Source organism: Aegilops tauschii, chromosome 2, assembly GCF_002575655.3.
Source record: "Aegilops tauschii subsp. strangulata cultivar AL8/78 chromosome 2, Aet v6.0, whole genome shotgun sequence".
In the NCBI taxonomy this organism is placed as follows: Eukaryota; Viridiplantae; Streptophyta; class Magnoliopsida; order Poales; family Poaceae; genus Aegilops; species Aegilops tauschii.
The window spans coordinates 40,399,468-40,421,475 of record NC_053036.3 but is presented as its reverse complement, the minus strand read 5'-3'; the positions used below and the strand labels follow the sequence as shown (position 1 = coordinate 40,421,475).

Below are 22,008 nucleotides of genomic sequence, written 5' to 3'. Positions count from 1 at the left end.
CGTGGAACAGATAGACACAGAGGCTCCCAGTAGGCCACGCATGGGCGCGACGCAAGCCGGGCTAGTTCGGTCATGACAAACGGGGTGTGCGTCGCGCCCACCTGCGCCAGCTCATGCGGCTGTGCCCCCCTTCGACCCCCGCGAGGCAAGGACGCCAACGCGCGGGTCCGGCATCCGCTCTCATGTACGAGTGGGCATGTGAAAGGGCCTTGCAAGACGGTGGCCCCATCCCTCTGCCCGCGGTCCATTCGTCATGGACATCCATGGCGGGTCGCCTGGGTGCCTGCCGTTCCGGTAAATTGGATGAAGCGGAGAGCTGCCAAGAAGCCCTCGCGGAACACCAGCTGAAAACGGACGCACAGAGGGCCTCCTCACTCGTGAAGCCCCTAGAAGGTGGGTACTCCAACATCCTTTTATAGGAGTAAAGGCATCTCTAAAGCTGACCCTCAAATCGTCCGTTTCTGTCTGGACCCATTTTTGCCATCCAACATGGCATCCCATCGGTCAGCGGACCGGTTTGGACGTATGTTTTCCTACAAACTAGAGGCAAAACCAGGGGCTTTGCGGGATTGCTGCCACGTACGCGAAGGTGACCCTGGTCCGACCCGAAAATCTCTCCCGCGTGAAGCGGTTGCCATTGCTCAAGTCGGTCCAGAGCACGAGCGCTGCATTCATGCTGGCCTAAAACGATTGCGACCTCTCATTTGTGCCGACATTGAAGCGACGCATCGGTCGAGAGCTCCACTTGCGCCGCGTACGATGTCTGCGCCTGTTTAATGTCGTAGAGACATTGCTGGACGGGGCATGATGGATATCTACCACTTGAAGCAGGCTACCGTCCGTTCGCCTACCATCATTATACAGGCACACCGGCCGCAAAACCAACTCCGGCGCCCGCATTGACACACCCCGCCGCTTGGCCTGGCCGGTGTCCGCCGTTTACACCAGGTCACACTCGACACAAACCACACCACACCACGTCTGCTTCACATCGTCCTCAGTGGACCACCTCCGCCATGATTGCGAGCTCTAGTGTCGCGAGCTCTAGTGCATTGTTGGAGAGCCTCTCAACAAGGCATAAGCACGAGTTGGCCACCCTTGAGGCCGCCTGGCAGGGTTGTCGTGTGAGGCGGATAGAGGTCGGCCTGCCGGCCTACTCCTCGGAGGTCTCCGATAATGACCTGACGATGGAGACAGCCTTCGACGACGAGTTGGCGCCCCTGCCCGCCCTGTTCCATGCCGGCTTGACCATGGAGCATGCGCAGGCGCACTTCAAGGATGCCATGGCGGAGCAGTAGCCGGCACCGCAGTCAATGTCAGGGTTCCGGCAGGTGCAGGAAGAATAGGGTACAACTTGTCTCTCCTCAAGCAGGATCGGCTAATGGAAGGCCAAATCTACAGCCAACTCGCGAGCAAGGAAGCCGAGGCGGCCAAGGCCGCGGAGAACCCCAACTTCATCACCGAGCAAAGGGTGTTTGTACAAGGTTGCGCGCACTCGTGCCGCCCGCAACGCGTTCGCGACACAGTCGGACGCGGACGAGAATGTCGGCAGCTGCGCACCCTTTCGCGCCGCCAATGAAGTTTCGAGGGTGCCAATTCTATGATGAGGCATGTCCGCCCATGTCGATCATCGATCTCACATGAACTGGTGATGGACAGGCTGCAGACTCCGACGAGGAGCGGGAGGCGGCGAGGCCTCGAGTCCTGTGAGCCGATTCGTGTCTCATGTTCCACTCTTGCTCATCGGCGGCCGCACTTCCACTCCGCGTGGTACAGCTGGCCGTCGGTCATGGACACGACCGCCCGACATGGGCATGAAAGGGAAGAATAAGGACCCGTGAGGACGTGCGCTATCTTAGATTTAGACTAAGTTTAGGTCCGGTCGCTTTCTTTAATGAAATATGTCAAAAATGTAAAAAAGATCGTCTGATATAGATGAAAACAGTTCAATTTGCATGTATTTCATTTGGTTTGTTTAAATACGGTTTGAAATGTACTAGGGCATGGTTGGACGACCGAGTCTGAGGATAGATGCATATATCCACGATGTGGACGTCTGAAGATAGATGCATATATCCATGGCCAGCGTTTGAGATGGCCTAATATGGTATGGTATGCCATGACCTGTACTAAAAAACAATTTCCTTTTGAGAATAAAAAAAAAACCATTTCCAAGGCACGGCGTGGATGGGCATCACAACGGTAAGAAATTCCCCTGCCCGCTCCGGATCCTTCCATCCATCACCAGCTCCACTTTCCTTTTATTTCCGCCGCCACGCCACGCGCACCTCGGCCAAGGACAAGGCTCCGGCTGCCGCCACCGCCTCTGCCCCGGCTATAAGCCGCGCCCTTTGGCCGGCCCGCTCCTCCTCCTCCTCGCTTCGCCCGGGCCGTGCCTTCCTCCTCCTCGCCGCGCCCTGCCCGGTCCGCTCCTCCTCCTCTTCGTCCAGGCGGTGCCTCTCTCCTCCGACCTCCCCGCCGCACTCCGGCTGGTCCGCTGCTCCTCCACCCTTCGCCCGGGCCGGGTGTATGTCCTCCTCGAGCCGGATTTCATCTTGCTCGTCCTCCTCGATCAATTTCCCCCTCTAGAATCGCGTCCGGATTTGATTTTGCTCGCCCTCGCCCTCGCCGGTTTACATAGATAGAAATCCCGCCTGATTTGATTTTGCTCGTTCTCGCCGTCGTCCGTCTAGAACCGCGTCCGATTTGATTTTGCTCGTGCTCATTTCGTCAGTTTAGAGTCGCTTCCGAGTTGATTTTGCGCGTCCCCGCCGTCGTCGGTCTAGAGTCGCTTCTGATTTGGTTCTGCTCGTCCTCGCCGTCGTCCGTTTTTGCTCGTCCTTGCCGTTTGCCCCGGCGCGCTCGCATGTTCTTGGTCCGTCTCGTCGAGGGTGTTCGTCTGGTTTGCGGTTCAGAAATCTCTGCGTGCGCTTCTGTTGTCCGAGCGACACCTTGGATCCCCGCGTTTCGTGTTCGTGTCAGCGCGAGCGTTACAGGAACGGTAGGGTCTTGGTTTTGAAATTAGGTTACGGCCGGAGATGGAGAGGCGGAGAGCAATTGTCAGTATGTCGTGCTAGTTCAGATCGGTTCATAGGCTCCTGCGTTGTTCGTCGGTTGTTGTCTGATCTCAAACGCCTAGCTTGTTCGTGTTAGCCTAGATACTCTGTTTCACTTTCGTCAGGCTAGATGCAGGGGTGATTTTGTTCTGATGGGTGTTAATGCTTCTGTTCTTTTCAATTGGTTACTTCCTATCATGCTTTGCTTATGTTCCATATATGGTGATGTGTGTTCAGGGGTGCAAACCATGTAGGCCGTGGGTGCCATTTCCAGCAGGCAGCAGAGCAGAAAGTAGTGCAAATCATGTGGCTGCTGCTTGACATTGAACACCTGCTGCTGCTACTGCTGGACAAGGTTTCCTTCTTTTGTTCCTCATGTTGCTATTTCCATTTTCATATTGGAGTACTAGATGGGGTGCCTCAGACTTTGTTCTAGATTGCATAGCATAACTCCAGAATTTTGTCATTACACACCTGAGCATAATTCCAGAGTTTATTTATCTGTGAAAGCACGCTCATCACACGTTTCTTATCAATGCTGCTCACTTTTGTCATGTCCCGTTTGTTTGTCCTGTTAAATTTTATGGAGCAAATTTTGTACTCACTGGTTAAAATATCAAGAATGCTGACTTTTGTATTTGTCTCTATGTAAGCCATGCACTTGGGAAGCCTGGGCGTGATTAGGATTTGGATTGCATATAGATTTTATGCTATGTTTGTTTATAACCTGGTTGTGACCTAATATAGTGTAAATCTGCTAATTTTTTTATTTAATTTGTGTTCAATGCAAGTAGGTTTTGTTCGTAAGTGGTATTTCTTTTGCGTGTGCATGAACATTCATGCTGTCAATTTTTCTTATCATAATCATTTACCGTGGTGTTTGACAATACATTTCTAGAGTTCTTTGTTCCCTTTTGAGGTTCCCTGACTCAATTATGCATGAGATATGATATCAATTACTGTTGTCCAGTCGCTGAAATAATGCTTTTCTTGCTTTGCCTAGACCTTGTTGCAAGAATAAGCATGTGTCTCTGTGCCTACAAACTTGTGGGTAGTGCCGTAGTGATGATGATCTAACTAGCTTCCTGTTTTCAGGAATGAAGATCTGAATTACCCTCACCCCTCTACAGAAATCAGTTTACTCATTCAGTTTCTGGAACTTCTTTATATTAGCTTTATTTTTGTACCCTTATCTATGTCTGTTTCTGTTTCCTTGTGTGTTTCTTGTGTGCAAGCGATCCATTGTGTGTGTCTGATTGTGTGTCTGAATGACTGTATGTGTGATGTGCCCCTATCTATGTATGTTTCTTTGTCTGTTTCATGTGTGCAAACACTCCATTGTCTGCGTGTGACTGTTTGACTGCTTAGATGGGGTGATGATTCTGATTGTGTTACTGATTGTATGATCTGTCCAATTGGTTTCTTCTTCATGCTTTGCTTGTGTTCCAATGTCGTCTCCCCATATATGGGGATCTGTTCAAGGATGCAAACCATGTAGGCCGTTTCGAGCAGGCAGGGATCCAGAGACATGCACTGGTCAGGCTTCTCTCCTGCTGATAGATGATGATAGGCTGAGCAGAAAAGTTTGATTCTTGTAACACTCACTTGCTTGGCTTCCACTCCTTTGCGTGGCCGATTTGGCATCCAATGCATCCCATGCCCTTTTCCCTGTTTATCTCACTCACTCATCACAGCACCCTTTTCCCTGCTTTTGTTCCTTATTTTTCTTATCATAATAATCATGTTTACCGTGGTGTTTGACAATACATTTTTTGTGATATCTGTGTTTGACAATAATTATGTTCTTTTTTTGGTATTACTGATGTCCGATCACTGGAATAATGCTTCTGTAAGTATTTCAGGTAGGATATAGACAAATGTCACATTTGCTCTTCCTTGCATTGCTGAGGACACTGATGGGTTGGGTTTGCTTACAGCGCAGGTATAGTTATGGTTTTTACATTTTGTGATGCTGATGTCTGTAGTCCCAAAACGCTTATTTAGCCATGTTTTCCTTGTTCACTTCACAAGATTATGTATTTATGCTGATAGTAGTATGTTACTCTTTCCAGGACCGAAATTTCTATAAAGAATCATTGGAATATGTTTTTTACATTTTGTGATGCTGATGTATGTAGTCCCAAAATGCTTATTTAGCCATGTTTTCCTTGTTCACTTCACAAGTATTCATGTTGGTAGTATGTTACTCTTTTCAGGACAGATAATTCTATAAAGAATCATTGGAATATTTCTTTGAGAAAGAAGATAGATATCTATGGCACCAGAAATATTTTGGCAATTCCAAGACTAATTGCCTTGATGACTTCAAGTATAAACAAAAGACGGCTGCTTCTGAGGGCCATCTTGACCTGAACAACTCATCATTCTAATTTTAGCTCACCTCTACAGTCATACAAACTGGCACGCCAATGCTCCGGGTTCCTATTGCTTTCTGTTAGCCCAACTAAGGTAATCAAATTTTGATCTTCAGCTTGCAAATTTATCACCTTATGGGAGGGAAAGGTTTGCATGTACATGAGCTCTGATTATATACTTGGATTGCTTTGGATTTGTCGGACTACTATTCTACATGATGTTCTCCATGATTCACTTGATTTGTTAATTTGAGTATTTTCCTGGTGAGTTCTTTAGGTTCATCTTGTGACACAAAATACAATTTTGGTACGTGCAGACTCTGAAATTTGGTGATAAAGAAAAGGTACCTCCTTATTTGCTCTCTGTCTCTCTTACACTTGACTTTGTTTATATAACAGTAGTGGCCTCCTAGCTTGTAGTTGGGTAATGCAGAGAGAGGTTTGGAATCGAAGAGCTAAAATAATGCAGAGTTGAAGGTTCTGAACGGGAAGCTTGAACAAATAATTTACTTTTTCTCATGTCTTTGATTAGTTTCATCCTATCTCTGTCTGTTTCTTGTGTGCAAGCACTCCATTGTGTCTGTGTGACTGTGTGACTGACTGTTTGTGTGTGTGACTGATTGTGTGTGTTTCTTTGTCTGTTTCTTGTGTGCAAGCGCTCCATTGTGTGTGCGCATTTGTGTTGACTGTGACTGTGTATTGATTGTGACTGTGTGTGTGTGTGTTGACTGTGACTGTGTGTCATTTTATGACTGTGAATGTGTATTGATTGTGACTGTGTGTGTGTGTGTGTTGACTGTGACTGTGTGTCATTGTGCAAGCTCTCCATAACTACCTATGCATGAAAATTTCTATAAGGTCATGGGCATGTAATTTTGTGGCTTACATACCTCTGTAGTTGGTAGTATCATTGCCCTTTGGACACTCTTCAATGCATTGTTGTATATTTTCCTGCCACAAGTATGATGTTTGTGCTCAGAATGATGTATATGTAGAATCCAGGGTGGATGGAGGTTTTCATGATGGCTAATTTGATTTGTTATGGTTCTGATGGTGTGCTTCTTGTGTTTGAACTGAAGCCGTGGATCACTCATCAACCTGGTCTGTGTTTGTATGGTAATCCTTCTAGAATTTAACTCCTTCCAATTTTGTACACAATATTTATCTTACGTCTGGTAATACCTTATGAATGTTTTAGCTAGTAATATAGTAACACCATACTTCTTTGGACGTTGTTCTGTATATGCAAGTGTGGTGAGCTCACATATTGTGTCAGTATCTACCTACGCAGCTGAATTATTTCCGGATAGGACAGAGGTGCAATGTTTACATCCATGGTAGAAGGTTCTTTAACACTGAACTCATCAAAGGTCCTTGGACTCAAGAGGTTTGTCATTGCACTCCTGACTTTGCTCAAGAAAATTTCTTTTTGCACATTTTATAGTTATATTTATGATATTTTTTCTACAGGAAGATGAAAAAATTATTGACCTTGTAAACAAGTATGGATTAACAAAATGGTCGCATTGTAAGGTATTTCTTTTGATTGTTTTATTTTTATATGGTTTGCTGAAATGCATTTTTCCCCTATGTGCAAGGTAAACACACTGGTAACAATTCTCTGTTGATGCATTGCAGGTCAGCTACCAGAACTTCCTGCTGCTGATCCTAGGATGTTTCCGAACATGTTCAATTTGTCCGCCCTAGGACAGGTGACTACTGTGCTCCTTTTATGATTCTGTGTAGCTAGTACTCAAATCATGGATAGTCCATTCTGTCATCATAACGTGACCAGATTCACTCTGGTTTGCAGTTTATTTGGTGATGGCAGAATTAACCCACCTGTGATCTATTACGCTTCTTTATTATTCAATGTTTTGTTATTTACTTTCTAATTCTTTCTTCCCTTTGCATCGATCCAATTGCTATGCAGCCACTGCCATGACACAGCAGGTATGCTCGATTTTTTGTTTTGTGCTTGAGATTTTTCTTGTTCTGTGATGCATATGTCTGACCACTCTTTTCTTAGGTTACTCGGCATGCTCTGCGTGTTTACTTTGGTGGACTTCCTCCGATCGCTAATGAACAGGTAATTGCCTTGAGTAACTTGTTATTTCTTGGCGTCTCTTTCTCTATTCGCAGTCCGTGCTAACTATTTTGTTCTGCTTTCTTCAGACGGTTGCTCTATTCTTCAATCAAGTTCTGGCTGCTATCGGGGGAAACACATTTGGTCTAGGTGATGCAGTTGTTAATATGAAGCTGATTTTTGAATTCATTCAAAACATCTTAGTTGTTAATATGAAGCTGATTTTTGAATTCATTCAAAACATCTTAGGTGGCATAATCATCTGAATCCAAACATATGGAATGATGCTTGGACTACTGAGGAGGAACATGCACTGATTAATGCCATCAAATATATGGGAATAAATGAGCAGAAATAGCAAAAGTTATTCCTGGAAGGTACTGCATGCCAAACAACTTACATCATGGGTCTTGCTTGTAGTATTAGCTTTCTGCCCTTTCTATCTCTTGTGTGTGTGACTGACTGTGTGTGACTGTGTATGTGTGACTTGACTCTGTGTGACTGTTACTGTGTGTGTATGTGTGTGTGACTGAATCTGTGTGTGACTGTGATTCTGTGTGTGACCGACTGTGTGTGTGTGTGCTTGAATTAATATTGCATTTGCTTGATGGTGTGTGCTGTATGCTTTGCTTGATGGTGTGTCCTGTATGCTTTGCTTGATGGTGTGTCCTGAATGCTTTGCTTGAATGATTGGTGTTGTATGTTTTGTTTGTTGTGGTTTAACACCGCCTTTGCCGGTCCCAAGCCCGGATGTGGAGGGAGCTGCACTTACCTTCTTTGTATTGTTTGCATTACCTTCTTTGTATTGTTTGCATTACACACAATTTGCATTACATTCTTTGTGGTTACTGTCCTGATTGAAATAGTGGATCTTCACATAATGTGAAAGCATGTGATGAAACTTTGAAATGCATCCTTCCTTGCTATGAAAATCTAGGCATGCCAGGAACTTCGTGATTCCTTTCTCAAGCTGTATGAGGTCAGTGTTTTTTTTTGCGAATAATATGAGGTCAGTGTTTACTTACCATAATACCAAAGGGAAGCGAATGTTCGATTGTTCTGGGTGGTGTATGGCTTCCCTAGAAAATAAAATGCAGTGCTATCTGTTCGGCTGTATACAAATTTTTCCGACCATAGAATTCGCCTCGTCTCCTAAATTAATCCTACTGGTTTTAAATCTTGTCAGTGTGGATGTTCTTTTTTCTACTAATATATATATTGTCAAGCAAATATATCCCCTAAATTAATCCTACTGGTTTTAAATCTTGTCAATGTGGATGTTCTTTTTTCTGCTAATATATATTGTCAAGTAAAAACGTCAGTTGTTTGTCTCAAGCAACTGGGCGCTGCTAGCTAGGCAAGTTGAGTGAGTAATGTCCTGAACACTATAGAACTGACGTCAGTTCTATACTGATCTTGTGTGAACGCGCTCTGCGCCCTCGGATGCATCGCACGGATCTTGGCGCGAGGATCGCCATGTGAGGCGCAAAAATTGTTTGCGCCAACTGTCGGCTGAGCGAACGTTCCCTATATCCCCCTTCCTCGCTCCACTAACACCAGTCCCCCATCTTTTCCTAATCTGTCTCGCACTCCGCCCCGCAGATGATTCAGTATGGTTTCTTTGTCTCCGCTGGCAATTCGAGTGTCTTCGACCGCTCGGAGTCAAGTTCTTCATCGGCTCCAGCATTGGGCTAAGGTGTACACTGCTCCGCCGCCACCGCTCTGTTTTCTGTAGGGTTCATTCCGTCGGGGTTCGATGGATGTAGTGGTTGACATGGCGGCGGTGACATTTTTATTCGCTCGACAGCCATAGGTTTGTCGACACGGCGTCGCAATTGCAGTCGTCGCGGTGGTGATTTGCGGTGTCAGGGTAGGGTTCCCAAGATGTTGGAGCTGTCGTGATGGGGAGGGCCGTAGTGTGCATGGGATTAAATTGTGGCGAGCTTCGTGGCCACGACCGCAATAGGGCCATGGGCATTGGCGCATTCGATTTTTGCGATTTTGTTGGGGATGTGAAGAGTTCGGTTTTTGTGATTTTCTTTGTTTCTTAATTTTTTTTCTTCTCTTTCCTAGGCTGCAGCCCAACCACTTTCTAATTCTAATTTTCCCCTGCTTCCCTTCCATCCTCATGGGCCTGCAGCCCAACCACCCAGGTGAGCGAGCGACTGTTTTCCTTCTCTTCCTCTGCCTTTGTACGCTCTCGCTAGCTTACATCGTAGAGGCTATATCACGCTTATAGCAAGTCTTCCTTCGGTCTCGCCTGAAGCGAGTCTATAGTTTTCGGCCGGCCCATTCACACTAAAATAAATACACTAGAGAAAAAGGGTCCCGCATGAATCAATCCCACGAGGCCATGATGTCCTAGCTGTAGCGTTGCGCTGCTAGCCACTTGTCCACCACCGGGTTCATTTTTAATTAGAAGGTCACGACCTTGTTAAAGAAAAAGCGTTGGGTTTTCACTTTTTTTTTCTTTTTTCCCACCATTTTCCTCCGTTTATTTTCTCTATTTTACTGGTTTTTTATTTTCTTTTGGTATTCTTTATTTCATTTTTCGTTTTTCACTAGCTTCTTTCTTTTCTTCATTTTCTTTGCTTTTGTTTGGTCTTTTTTCTTGTTTTTCATTGGTTTTCTTTTGTTTTATCTTGGGTTCTCATTGTTTTTCTATACACATTTTCGGTATATATCTAATACACATTTTTATAATATACATGTTTAATATTTTTCAAGTACAAGATTAAGATTTAACGCTCTTATATTTGTTTACGGAGGGAGTACCATTTATTGAATACATGGTCAATATTTTTGCAATATACAGTTAACAATTTTCAAATGCTTGATTAACACTTTGTAAATACCCGATAACATTTTTTGTGTACACATTTTACACTTTCTTTTTTCAAATCCTTGATTAAATTTTTTGAAATACAAGTTTAACATTTTTTCAATACGTGGTCAACATTTTTACTATATACATTTAACATTTTTTCAAATTTTTGATTAATATTTCTTGAAAATATGATCAATATTTTTTCTGTGCACATTTAACATTTTTCGTATGTTTGATTAACATTTTGCAAAGAAAATTTTAAATACTTGGTCAACATTTTGCAAAGAAAATTTTAAATACTTGGTCAACATTTTACATTTTTCATACATGGTCAACATTTTTGTATACACATTTAACAATTTCTAAATGCTTGTTTAACATTTTCTAAATACTTGTTTTCAAAAAATTCAAATGCTTCGATTAATATTTGTTAAATACATGATTAATTTTTTTTTTCACATCTTAATTTTTTTGTATACATTTTTGGTATACATGAGAAACTTTTTCTCTATGTACATTTAACATTTTTTAAATGCTTGCTTAGAATTTTTTAAATGTTGAATGTAAAATATTTTGTAATATATTTATTTAGAATATTCGTAAGTATAAACGTAAGTAAAAAATGAAAACAAAAACAAAAATGAAAAACATGAAAAAAAGAGGCAGTGGCCTCCCGCGCACTGGGCCGGCCCATACGCTCGCACGACTTCATCGAGTCGGAAGATTACCTGCTACAAGGGAAACATACATCCTATGATGGAACCCCACCTATTACTCCCATCAATTTGAGTAAATAGTATAAAACTACTACAGTTCGTGCTAGGGTTCCAAAAAAACTACTAGAATTGTTGGATTTTTTGGATATCTTTTGTGCTTTTTATTTACTAATTATATTGGTTGCTTGCGGAAGTTGATAATTGCAATTTGGTCAAATATTAATCAAGCCACTATTGCAATTTAAGATGACGGGTGCTTGCGAAATTTTAAGATGAAGGTGAGGTATGCACAATTTCCTCTCAAGTGGCCCGCAATGGCGGGCCCCAACTACTAGTAACATGCGTGTGTTGGGCACCTCTCAAGGCTGCTCTACTTTTCGTCCAGATGCCTCGCTAATTTATTTTCTATTCAGTAAACGCACCCCTTGTTGATGCCTCAACAGCTTGTTAATTCTCTCAACTCATGCATATATAAGTTGATGTGATTTGTTATAAAAAAAGTGACATGGGACTATTAATCGGAAGAGCACAAATGTGATATAACTCTTTTTTTTTGACATCACAGACGTGATAGAGCTCAATTGGTGGCACTCGTAGGCTTTGAAGAGGACGTTGCGAGCTCGAGCCCATGATACGCCAACCTTTTTTTCACTCCCTGGGAAGCCAGCCACGTTGAGACTTTTGGCCCAGGTGACCTACAAAACGGGCTCAGGCTCAGGCTCCAAGCGATGTGTGAAACGATTTTTAATGGACTGCATGGATTTTCCTACAAATTTGCCTATAAAAAGCTTATATACCTTAAATATCAAATCACCTAAGCGGGACGGAACCAAGAATATTATCTTGCTTTAATAGTAGGTATTAAAAAATGTTAAATTATCAAAGCATGTCTATGTTCGGAGTTTCGAACAATTTCCTGTTTTCAAAAACTAGTTCATATATCCAAAAATTGTTTGTGTTTTAAAAAAAGATTGAGTTTTTTAAATAAAGAAATTAAAAATGTTCGTCTTTCAAGAAAAACTGTTTTAAAAAAATTACCTTTGAAATTTGAGAAAATATTCGAATCTGCCAATGCCTTTGGTTCTTTTTTTTTGCGGGATAAACTTTCGATCTATTCATCTTCAATCATGACAGTACAACGAACACAAGAAATAATAAAAATTACGTCCAAATCCGTAGACCACCTAGCGACGACTACAAGCACTAAAGCGAGCCAATGCCTTTGGTTCTTTGACGTTTGCATTTTTAAATTGTTTGACATGCCTCACGGGCGCGGCCAAGTCCTTAGAGCATCTCCAGTCGCGCCCCCAACAGGCCCCCCAGGTGACTTTTTACGCGCCGGCGCCGAAAAAACCCCTCAGTCACGCCCCCAAGACGCCGAATATGGGCCGATTCGTGCCGATATCACGCTATTTTTTGCCGAAATTGGGCCAAAAAATGGGCTGATATCGGCACCCGGGGGCGACGGCTAGGTGCCCAACCGCCCCCAGAGCCGATTATACCACCGGCTCACTCCCATGCGGCGATTTTTATGCCTCTTAGGGGGCCAACGGCTGGAGATGCTCTTAGCTAGGGTCGCCTAAAGGAGATGCTACTGGGTCGGTACATTAACGTTGGTGATGTCAACATCACATGGTTTTTCCTCTTTGTTTTTTCCTTCCGATTTTACTTCACATTGGTTTTCTGTTTTTATATCTTAAAACATTCTAAATATATATATTAAAAAATTATTTACCATTTTTGTTTTAGAAATGTTAAGATTGCATTTGAAAATAAAATGAAAACATGTATGGAAAAATGTTTCTAACGTATCTGAAAAATATTAGTAATCTGTACAAAAAAGTGTTTGAAAAATGCCACGCTTTAGAATAACTGTACATGCCATGTAAAAATGATTTTTAGAAAATACAAAAAATGTCCATATAAATATAAAAAAGGTTTCATACATCAAAAAAGGGAAACCCTTTGTTTCAACCGACTGATTCTATGGCTGGCGCAAACCTCCTCGGGAGCCGTCCGATCGAGTTTGATCGTGCGGCGCTGGCATCTCTCACGCCCCCGCCTAGACAGCAACACGGGCTCAGCAGCCTCAGCTTCGACTGCATCGCGCTCGACCGCCTAGCGTCTCAGGGAGATGGAAGCAGGGGCGTCAGATCCGGGCGCTACTCAAGCAGTAGCTGGTGTGAGAGGCGACGCGGCGAGCCACGGCGACGGCGGCTGGATCAAACTAAGAGAATCGATGACGACGCTTTGCCACGCAGGTATTCAACACACTTACCCCAAATCGAGCTGAAATGCTAGGTCTCGATACAAAATCAGGGGTACTCGTGCGGGGGCTCGATGAGCGGCGCTCGTGAGGCAGAGGGGAGTCAATGGCGTTGTGATTTTGGGGAAGAGGGGCTTGTCAGGGCGGATTTCCTTGTTTCAGTGCAGCAAATCCACATTGAAAGCAAATCCAATCTGAGATGGGTGTGATCTGGGGCTTCACAGCAGCGAATGTTGTTTTTCAGACTGGGAGTGGTGCTTCATTGCAACACAGACTGGGATGTGCTTCTTTTATTTTGCTTTTTCTAGGCATGGGCTTGATTTTAACCAACTGCGAGTGATGTTTCATTCCAGTACAGACTACTGTTGTTTTCTTTTCTTTTCTAGGCATGGGCTTGAGTTTACCCAACTGAGTGTTGTTTCATTGCAGTACAGACTACTGGTGTTTTCTTCTTTCTTTTGTCAAAATGAGGCTTCTGATTACATGTATGGTATGCTGTATATAATATGATAATGTATCATTAGTAACTTTGTTTCACTAGCAGGGTTACCTTTTGTGTAATGCTTCATTAGTGCTGGATAATGTAATACTCGTGTGATGTGCTTCGTCAGCCTAACAGAGCTGTATCTCTTCTTCATTGCTAATTAATCATGTTGGTCATTGGTCGCCTTCGTGCGGCTGTCTGAACTCCCAAGTACCGTGATATCTCTGACAGACAAACACAATATTCATGCTCTGGCGGATAATCTCTGTACAATATTCACCAGTTGAGTAGCATAGTTGTAGTTTACTTCAGCCTTCATTTGACTCCTGCTGCATCCTTTCCTACTGCAGTAGTAGTTCTACGTGTAGATGCCTGCTAGTAGCCTTTGCATTCTAGGATAGTTGTAGTTTACTTTTTCAGTAGTAGCTGCGTGCTTTTGTTATCAGTGGATAATGGATTACATGCATGTACTGGGGTTTTATATCTACGGTGCTGTGTTTTTTTGTTTTATATTGGTAGTATGAAAATGTAGCGGCAGTGGTTTTTTATCTAGCAAATACGTGTTTCAGCAAGTAGTCGCCATTGTAGAGATAGTGTGGTTCTTATTCGGTTTTGGTGTACTACTGTTGTTGCATAGGTTTTCGGAGTACCATATTTTCATTTTTGTTGTGGTTTTCGTTTTCTCCTCGCAGAGCCTCAACAATGGATAATGCAAAGTCTATTGATGGATCATTCTCAACACGGGTTTCAACAAGCCGCTTGGGTACAGTTGCTAAGAAAAATCTGGGCGATAATAAGAGGGCAATCTTAATTGGTTGCTGCTCCAAGAGCGGACCAGCAGCTGCTGCGACAGCCTGAGGCCTGCTGCTAAGCCAGGGGTGTGTAGGATGGGCGGCCGTTGTGACGGGGGACCGATGATCCTGCTAGGGGCTGCCGACCGGCTGTTGCGAACCGCCCGGGGATGCTGCGACTGGTGCGCGAATGGGACACGTGGTGGTCGAGCTTATTGCTGGTTCCTATGACGCTTAGTAGTAAGCGAGGTGGGCGAGACTTGAAGCATCACCGGGCCGCTGGAACATCATTGTTGCTGCAATGGAGCATTCGCTGGGCCACGGGAACGTTGCCGGGCCGTCGGAGCATCACTGGTGCTGTGATGGAGCATCGTCGGGACGTTGGAAAATCGGTGGTGCTGCAACAGAGCATCTTCGGTCATCCGAGCATTGCCGGTGCTGCGGTGGAGCATCGCCGAGCCGTCGGAGGATCGTCGGAGCTTTGCTGGTGCTGTGATGGAGCATCGCCGAGCCGTCAGAGGATCATCGGAGCATTGCCGGTGCTGCGATGGACCATCGCTGAGCCGCGGGAGGATCGTCAGAGCATCGCCGGCGCTGTGATGGAGCATCGCCGAGCCGCCGGAGGATCGTCGGAGCATCACTGCTGCTGCGATGGAGCATCACCGAGCCGCCGGAGGATCGTCGGAGCATCACCGCTGCTGCGATGAAGCATCGACGAGCCGTCAGAGGATCATCGGAGCATTGCCGGTGCTGCGATGGACCATCGCTGAGCCGCGGGAGGATCGTCAGATCATCGCCGACGCTGTGATGGAGCATCGCCGAGCCGCCGGAGGATCGTCGGAGCATCGCCGAGCCGCCGGAGGATCGTCGGAGCATTGTCGGTGCTGCGATGGAGCATCACCGAGCCGCCGGAGGATCGTCGGAGCATCGCTGAGCCGCGGGAGGATCGTCGGAGCATCGCCGGCGCTGTGATGGAGCACCGCCGAGCCGCCGGAGGATCGTCGGAGCATCACCGCTGCTGCGATGGAGCATCGCCGAGCCGCCGGAGGATCGTCGGAGCATCACCGCTGCTGCGATGGAGCATCGCCGAGCCGCCGGAGGATCGTCGGAGCATCACCGCTGCTGGGATGGAGCATCACCGAGCCGCCGGAGGATCGTCGGAGCATCACCGCTGCTGCGATGGAGCATCACCGAGCCGACGAAGGATCGTCGGAGCATCACCGCTGCTGGGATGGAGCATCACTGAGCCGCCGAAGGATCGTCGGAGCATCACCGCTGCTGCGATGGAGCAGCACCGAGCCGCCGGAGGATCATCGGAGCATCACCGCTGCTGCGATGGAGCATCGCCGAGTTGCCGGAGGATCGTCGGAGCATTACCAAGACACTGAAGGATCGTCGGTGCTACAGTGGAGCATCGCCTGGCCGTCGGAAGCATCGCTGGCGCTGGAATGACACATCGTCGGGCCGCCGGAGCTGCAGAGCATCGTGGGTGGAGCAATGAAGCATGACCGATGCTTCAAGGAATTACACGCGCGGCACCGGGGAAGCAGTAGCATGGAGCTTGTACAGGCTACAGCTGATGCTCTGTTGGTGGCTGGAGGTGTCGCGCGGAGACACGGCAGTGATGCTGGTGAAAGTTGGGATGGAAGTGATGGCGTGGTTCTATCAGGGAATCAAGCGACCCAATTCAGATTTATTGACGCAAATCAACGGCTGGCTAGGCGGCTTATCTTTTTCTAAGATCAGCCGGCTGACGCCTAGCAGCGGCCTTAAAAAAGTGCACATTACATTAGTAAAATGTGCACATCACATTTTCTATAAAAAATCCTTGTACAAATGTAATAACATGTTTGGATAAAGGAAAAAAATGTCATTAAAAATGTATTATCTATTTAAAAAAATGTTTAACACCTAGTCAAAAACAAATGCTCAATTAAAAAAAAGTGAAATCATGTATTTATTAATGTTAAACATATATGCAAATGTTTTAGATATATACGAAAAATGTACACCGTGCCTAAAAAACTAAACATGAAAAACATTTATTTCCTAAAATGTTAATCATGTATTCTATAAAAAATGTTTAAAGAGCACAACAAAAATGTTCCTTCAGTATATGAAAATTGTACAACGCTTTTGAAAAATGTATACATTTGTTGAAACAAACCTTATAAAAACAAAGAAAGAAGAAAAACCCGAAGAAAAAAAGAAAGACCGACAAAGAAACAAAAAGAAAACCGTGAAGAAAGAAGGAAAACCAAAGTATAACGAAGTTAGGAAAGAAAATAGAAGAAAACCAAAGTATAATGAAGAAAAAAACCAAACGATGGTGAAAAAACAAAAGAAAAAACGTGGAGCACAAGGAGCGACTATCGGTGTTTTTGATAGGGTACATGACGGGTGCATGAGGATAAAAGTTCCCTACTATACCCACTCTTGGGTGTTTGATAGCTTGCACGCAGCCTCCTCACCATGCACGCGCTGAGCCCAAATACTGACGTAGCCTTTACAAACGCAGAACACCCAGTAGTCGTTCTTTGGTAAGAGCATCTCCACTCGCCCACCCAACACGCCGCCCCAAGACGCCATTTTTTCCGCCGGCGCTGAAAAAAAGCCCAGTCACCCCCAGGACATCGCATTCTGCCGGTTCAACCCATTTTTGACCTGGCGATCCCAGGCCGAACCCAGCGCACCGGGGGGTACTTGGGGGCTCCAGCGGAAGGAAAAGTTGCGCTAGGGCCACCACTGTTAGGCGAGAAACGACTTTTCCCCGCCCAGATTCGAACCGCGCGGTGTAGGACACCACTTCCCCTTTCGCCGCCGTGCCGTTCCCGGCGCTGCCCACCCGCGTCCACCGATAGAAATGCCATTTCCCCAACGGAAAGAGAGGGTTTCGCTGCGACAACCTCCATCCCGTTCCTGGGAGAGCTTTCCAGGACTCCGACCACGCATGCGGGGATACGACAGCTGCCCAGCCACCACGCCCGCTAGGTGTTCGGCGATTTGCCTGTCCGGCAATGGACTTCGATGACGAGGAGGCGTTCGCAACTCTGATGGAGGAGGAAGCCGAGGCCGACACCCAGGACGAAGAGCACCTCATGATCCTCGCTGCTCTGGCCGGCCTGTTCGCGAACAATGCAAAGCCACAGCGAGGTGGCTCGGCACCGGGCCGCCGTAAGAGCAAGCAGGGGCATCGGCTGGTGGGCTACTGCTTGCTCTACGCCGACTACTTCGCCGACGCTCCACTGCACGGCGAGAAAGTATTTCGGCGCCGTTATCGGATGAGCCAAAAGCTCTTCCTCAGGATTGTGAATGCCATCCGGGAGTTCAACAGCTATTTCATTTGCAAGAAGGATTGCATCGGCATAGTTGGATTCTCCTCACTCTAGAAGTGCACGACAGCTATGAGGATGCTTGCATACAGAGCTCCCGGTGATATACTGGAAGACTATGGATGCATGGCCGAGTCCACACCATCAACTGCATGCATTGGGCATGAAAAAACTATCCATTTGCTTGGCAGGGGATGTACAAAGGCGCCAAAGGAGCTTGCAGTGTGGTACTTGAGGCAGTGGCCACACAAGACCTCTGAATTTGGCACTCATTCTTTGGTATGCCAGGAACTTAAAATGACAGCATCGTACTGCAGTGCTCAAATGTCTTTGCCAAGCTTGTTGAAGGTCATGCTCCTCCGGTGAACTTCGAGGTCAATGGGCGTCACTATAACAAGGGATACTACCTAGTAGATGGCATCTATCCGAGATGGTCCACATTTGTGAAGACTATCACAAACTCTGTGCCCGGAGGCAAGAACTCCTACTTTGCCAAGTGTGAGGAGGCTTGCAGGAAGGATGTCGAGCGGGCACTTGGTGTGCTCCAATCTCGATTTGCTGTTGTTTGGTTCCCCGCTCTGACCTGGTCGAAATCTCAAAAGTGAGAGGTCATGACTTGTTGTGTCATCTTGCACAACATGATCATTGAGAGCGAGAAGGAAGAGCCAGTGTTTGCCACTGAACCATATTATAGGCAGGGTCCTCTTGCAACTTTTGATCACCAGGTACCGACATCATGGATTGCCTTCCTCAATATGCGTCAGGAGATCCAAGACCCATAGGTGCATCAAGAACTGCAGCACAATCTGGTGAAGCACTTATGGAGGCTCAAGGGCAACGCCTAGTTCGCTGTGTTTTAATATGTGTTTGAATTATGAGTTTGCTTCGTTGAACTATTTGATTTGTATTTTTTTTGTGATGAACTATGTGATAAAAGTTAGTTGTTCTTGAATTTGTGCTGAAGTGTGCCGAATTTGGGTCGAAATCAGCGGCTGGGGCGGCAAACTTGGGGGGGGGGTCGGGTGGGAACCCGAGCACCCCCATGCCAAATTTATCGTCGGTTAGCCCCTAAGCGGCGCTATTTCAAGCCCTTGGGGGGGGCGAATGGCTGGAGATGCTTCAAGCATGCACGAGCGAAGTGAGGGAGTACGTGTTTCAAAAAATATTTAGAAATTCAAAATTTGTTTAAATTTTCAAAAAAGTTCGAAATTTGTTTAAATTTTGACAAGCTGTTCATAATTTCAAAAAATATCCAGATTTCCAAAAAAGTTTAAAATTATTATTTTTTATTTTTATAAAAATGTTCAGAATTTCTAAATTTGTTTAAATTTTCAAAACATGTTTAAAAATAGATTTTGTTTACATTTTTAAAAAAATGTTCAGATTTCAAAATTTCTTTAAATATTTAAAACTTGTCCAAAATTTCAAAAATGTTTGATTTTTCAGAAAATGTTCAAAATTCGAACATTGGTTTATTTTTAAAAAATGTTCAAAAGTTTTGTTCACATTTTGTAAATGTTATTCACGATTCGAAAAAAGATCTTCGAAATCCAAAATTGTTCAGCATGCCTAAATAGATGTAGTCCACCAAACAAAGTCTCAGCCGAGCATGTCTTAGCACATAAACAATTGCCAAAAATCAGCTAATGCATTACTCAACATGTCTACGTTCAGCATGTATAGAACGAGAACAACTAAGATAGGTTGAGAATGCTACCAAACACATCCTACAACGACACACGAACACAAGCGATCGGTTACCCCAAATGGGCCGGGCCGATTAGCTCACCCTCGCACGCAGGCAATTCCTATAATAAGGAATCAGGTACTGGCGACAAATAGCCCCAGCGATGCGTCCCTGCTTTGGCGCTACATTACACTCGCTGATGGGTGTTGACACCAGAGTTTGGTATGGTCAAAAATCCAATTAAGATGGCCTCAAATGAAGAAGTGATCTGCATGAAAAAATTATGCATTGTCGATATGAATATCTTTGAAGTTTGGGTCAGCGTCATCCGATATCATCTCGAGGGCCGAAGTTGTGCTCGAAGTATTAGAACTTTGTATGAAGAATACTGTTCGGCCGATTAGGCCTCCAAGACAACCTCATATGAGAAAATTTTATACATTGATTGTCTTCGTCTCGTCGAAATGATCAATTTTGATATAATTGTCTCAATTCAAGGTCGTATGCAAAAGTTAGAGCCCGCGCAGCGTGAGCCTACCATGAGCAAAATATGACGCCCGGGACCAGACACACATGTGACTATGTGTGATGGGTTGCAAGTTTGCACTAGCTATTCGGCCTTCAAAATACGCTCTAATCGAAAAAATTTCAACACAAAAGTTGTTCGTCTCGTCGAAACGGTTAAATTTTCTTTTGGGCGCATCTTCATCCGAGGTCGTATTTGGCCTGTGAAACACAAAAGGCGAACTGCTGTCTCTGACATACCTAATCCAAGTTCAGCTAATTTTGGAAGGATTTGGACCAGATTTGGAGTCCTTCTCTTATACGTAAAGTCCATCCGCCTCTTATATAGACAAGATGTGATGGCCGATTGAACGACACACAATCGACAAATCAATCTATCATCTTTTACCTTTACTTTTATCTTCTCCCTTGTTCTTTCTCTCTCGTTCTTTGTTTGTTCTTCTAGTTGTAGCGCAACGAACCTTGAGGCCCTAGGGTCCTCTCGGGCGTGCTGGGTTTCGGGTCCTCAAAAGCGCCCGCCGGATTGCTTGCATACCACGCTTCCGGTTCACTAGTAGAAAACTGGGCTTTGGTCACAGGGCAATATTCACATTAGTCCCGGTTCAGTCACGAACCGGGACTAATGTGAGCATTGGTCCCGGTTCGTGCGGCCAGGGGCCTACCGGGCCTCGTGGGGGCATTGGTCCCGGTTCGTCCGGACCCTTTGGTCCCGGTTGGTGGGACAAACCAGTACCAATGGGCCACGCTCCTGGTCCACAACCCTTTAGTCCCGGTTCATACCACAAACCGGGACTAAAGGGCTGGTCGTAGTTGCGGCCAGTGTTTAGTCCCACCTCGCCAACCGAAGGGCGCTCACACCAGTTTATAAGCCCGTCCCTCTCTGCCTTGTTGAGCTCCTCTTAAAGTGAAAATAGATGCCCTTATACAGGGAATTTGACCTAAATTCACAGTAAATTTCATAGAAATTTATTATGAATTTAGGTTGAATTTCCTCTATAAGCGCATCTATGTTCATTTTTTAAAGTAAATAAAATAAATAAACCTTAATAAAATAAATAAAAATAAATAAACCTTAATAAAATAAAATAAACTATAGTAACTAAAATAAATAAACCTTAATAAATTAAATAAAAAAGCAGCAGTAAAATAAATAAAAATAGCAGTAGTAAAATAAATAAAAATAAAATAATTAAAGTAAAATACATAAGTAATTAGAAATAAAATAAATAAGTTTTTTGTTGTAAGTAGAAACAAAACAAAACAAATAAAGCAAAAGAGAAAACAAAAAAACAGAGAAAAAAATTATGCCACCTACTGGGCCACCACGGCCTGAATACGACTTGAAACCCGTCCGTGGGCCAGGATTCGGGCCCGCAGAAGGCCCAGTAGGCCCCACAGGCAAAGAGAACGGTTAGGCCCGAAAGCCTGCAGTTGAGAGGAGCTCGAGAGGGTGGGCGCAACAGCGCTTATAAACCACTCTCGAGCCCTCTCAACTAGCGAGGTGGGACTAAACTTTTGACGCGGGGCAGCACAAGGCCTTTGGTCCCGGTTGGTGCCACCAACCGGGACTAAAGGGGGCATTGGTCCCGGTTCGTGGCACCAACCGGGACCAAAGGCCTTTAGTCCCGGTTGGTGCCACGAACCGGGACCAAAGAGTTCCCTATATATACCCCATCGCCACAGCAGAGCACTCCACAGTGCTATGTTTTTTCTGGCCGGCGAGGGGAGGGCATTTGGGTGCTCTAGCTCACCTCCTATGCACATGAGGTGTTCGATGAAATGTCTGAGCCACACTAGTTAATCTTTCTCCTCTCGAAACTCGACCTCCGAGCTCCATTTTCCCCGAGATTTGTCTAGGTTTAG

At 45.2% G+C, this 22,008-nt stretch overlaps 1 protein-coding gene across 1 annotated transcript; it reads left to right on the top strand.

Annotated features, from left to right (window-relative positions):
- The first annotated feature begins 1,381 nt into the window (after nucleotides 1-1,381).
- LOC109746313 (uncharacterized) lies at nucleotides 1,382-14,121 on the top strand. The gene is made up of 13 exons (XM_073506820.1): nucleotides 1,382-1,473; nucleotides 2,177-2,527; nucleotides 3,294-3,411; nucleotides 4,919-4,998; nucleotides 5,273-6,547; nucleotides 6,723-6,818; nucleotides 6,902-6,964; nucleotides 7,070-7,143; nucleotides 7,365-7,384; nucleotides 7,461-7,520; nucleotides 7,607-7,667; nucleotides 7,767-7,894; nucleotides 11,626-14,121. Exons 1-5 carry the CDS (start codon nucleotides 1,382-1,384, stop codon nucleotides 5,427-5,429), a joined length of 798 nt encoding a protein of 265 aa, XP_073362921.1. The 3' UTR covers nucleotides 5,430-6,547; nucleotides 6,723-6,818; nucleotides 6,902-6,964; nucleotides 7,070-7,143; nucleotides 7,365-7,384; nucleotides 7,461-7,520; nucleotides 7,607-7,667; nucleotides 7,767-7,894; nucleotides 11,626-14,121.
- Nucleotides 14,122-22,008: the final 7,887 nt, after the last annotated feature.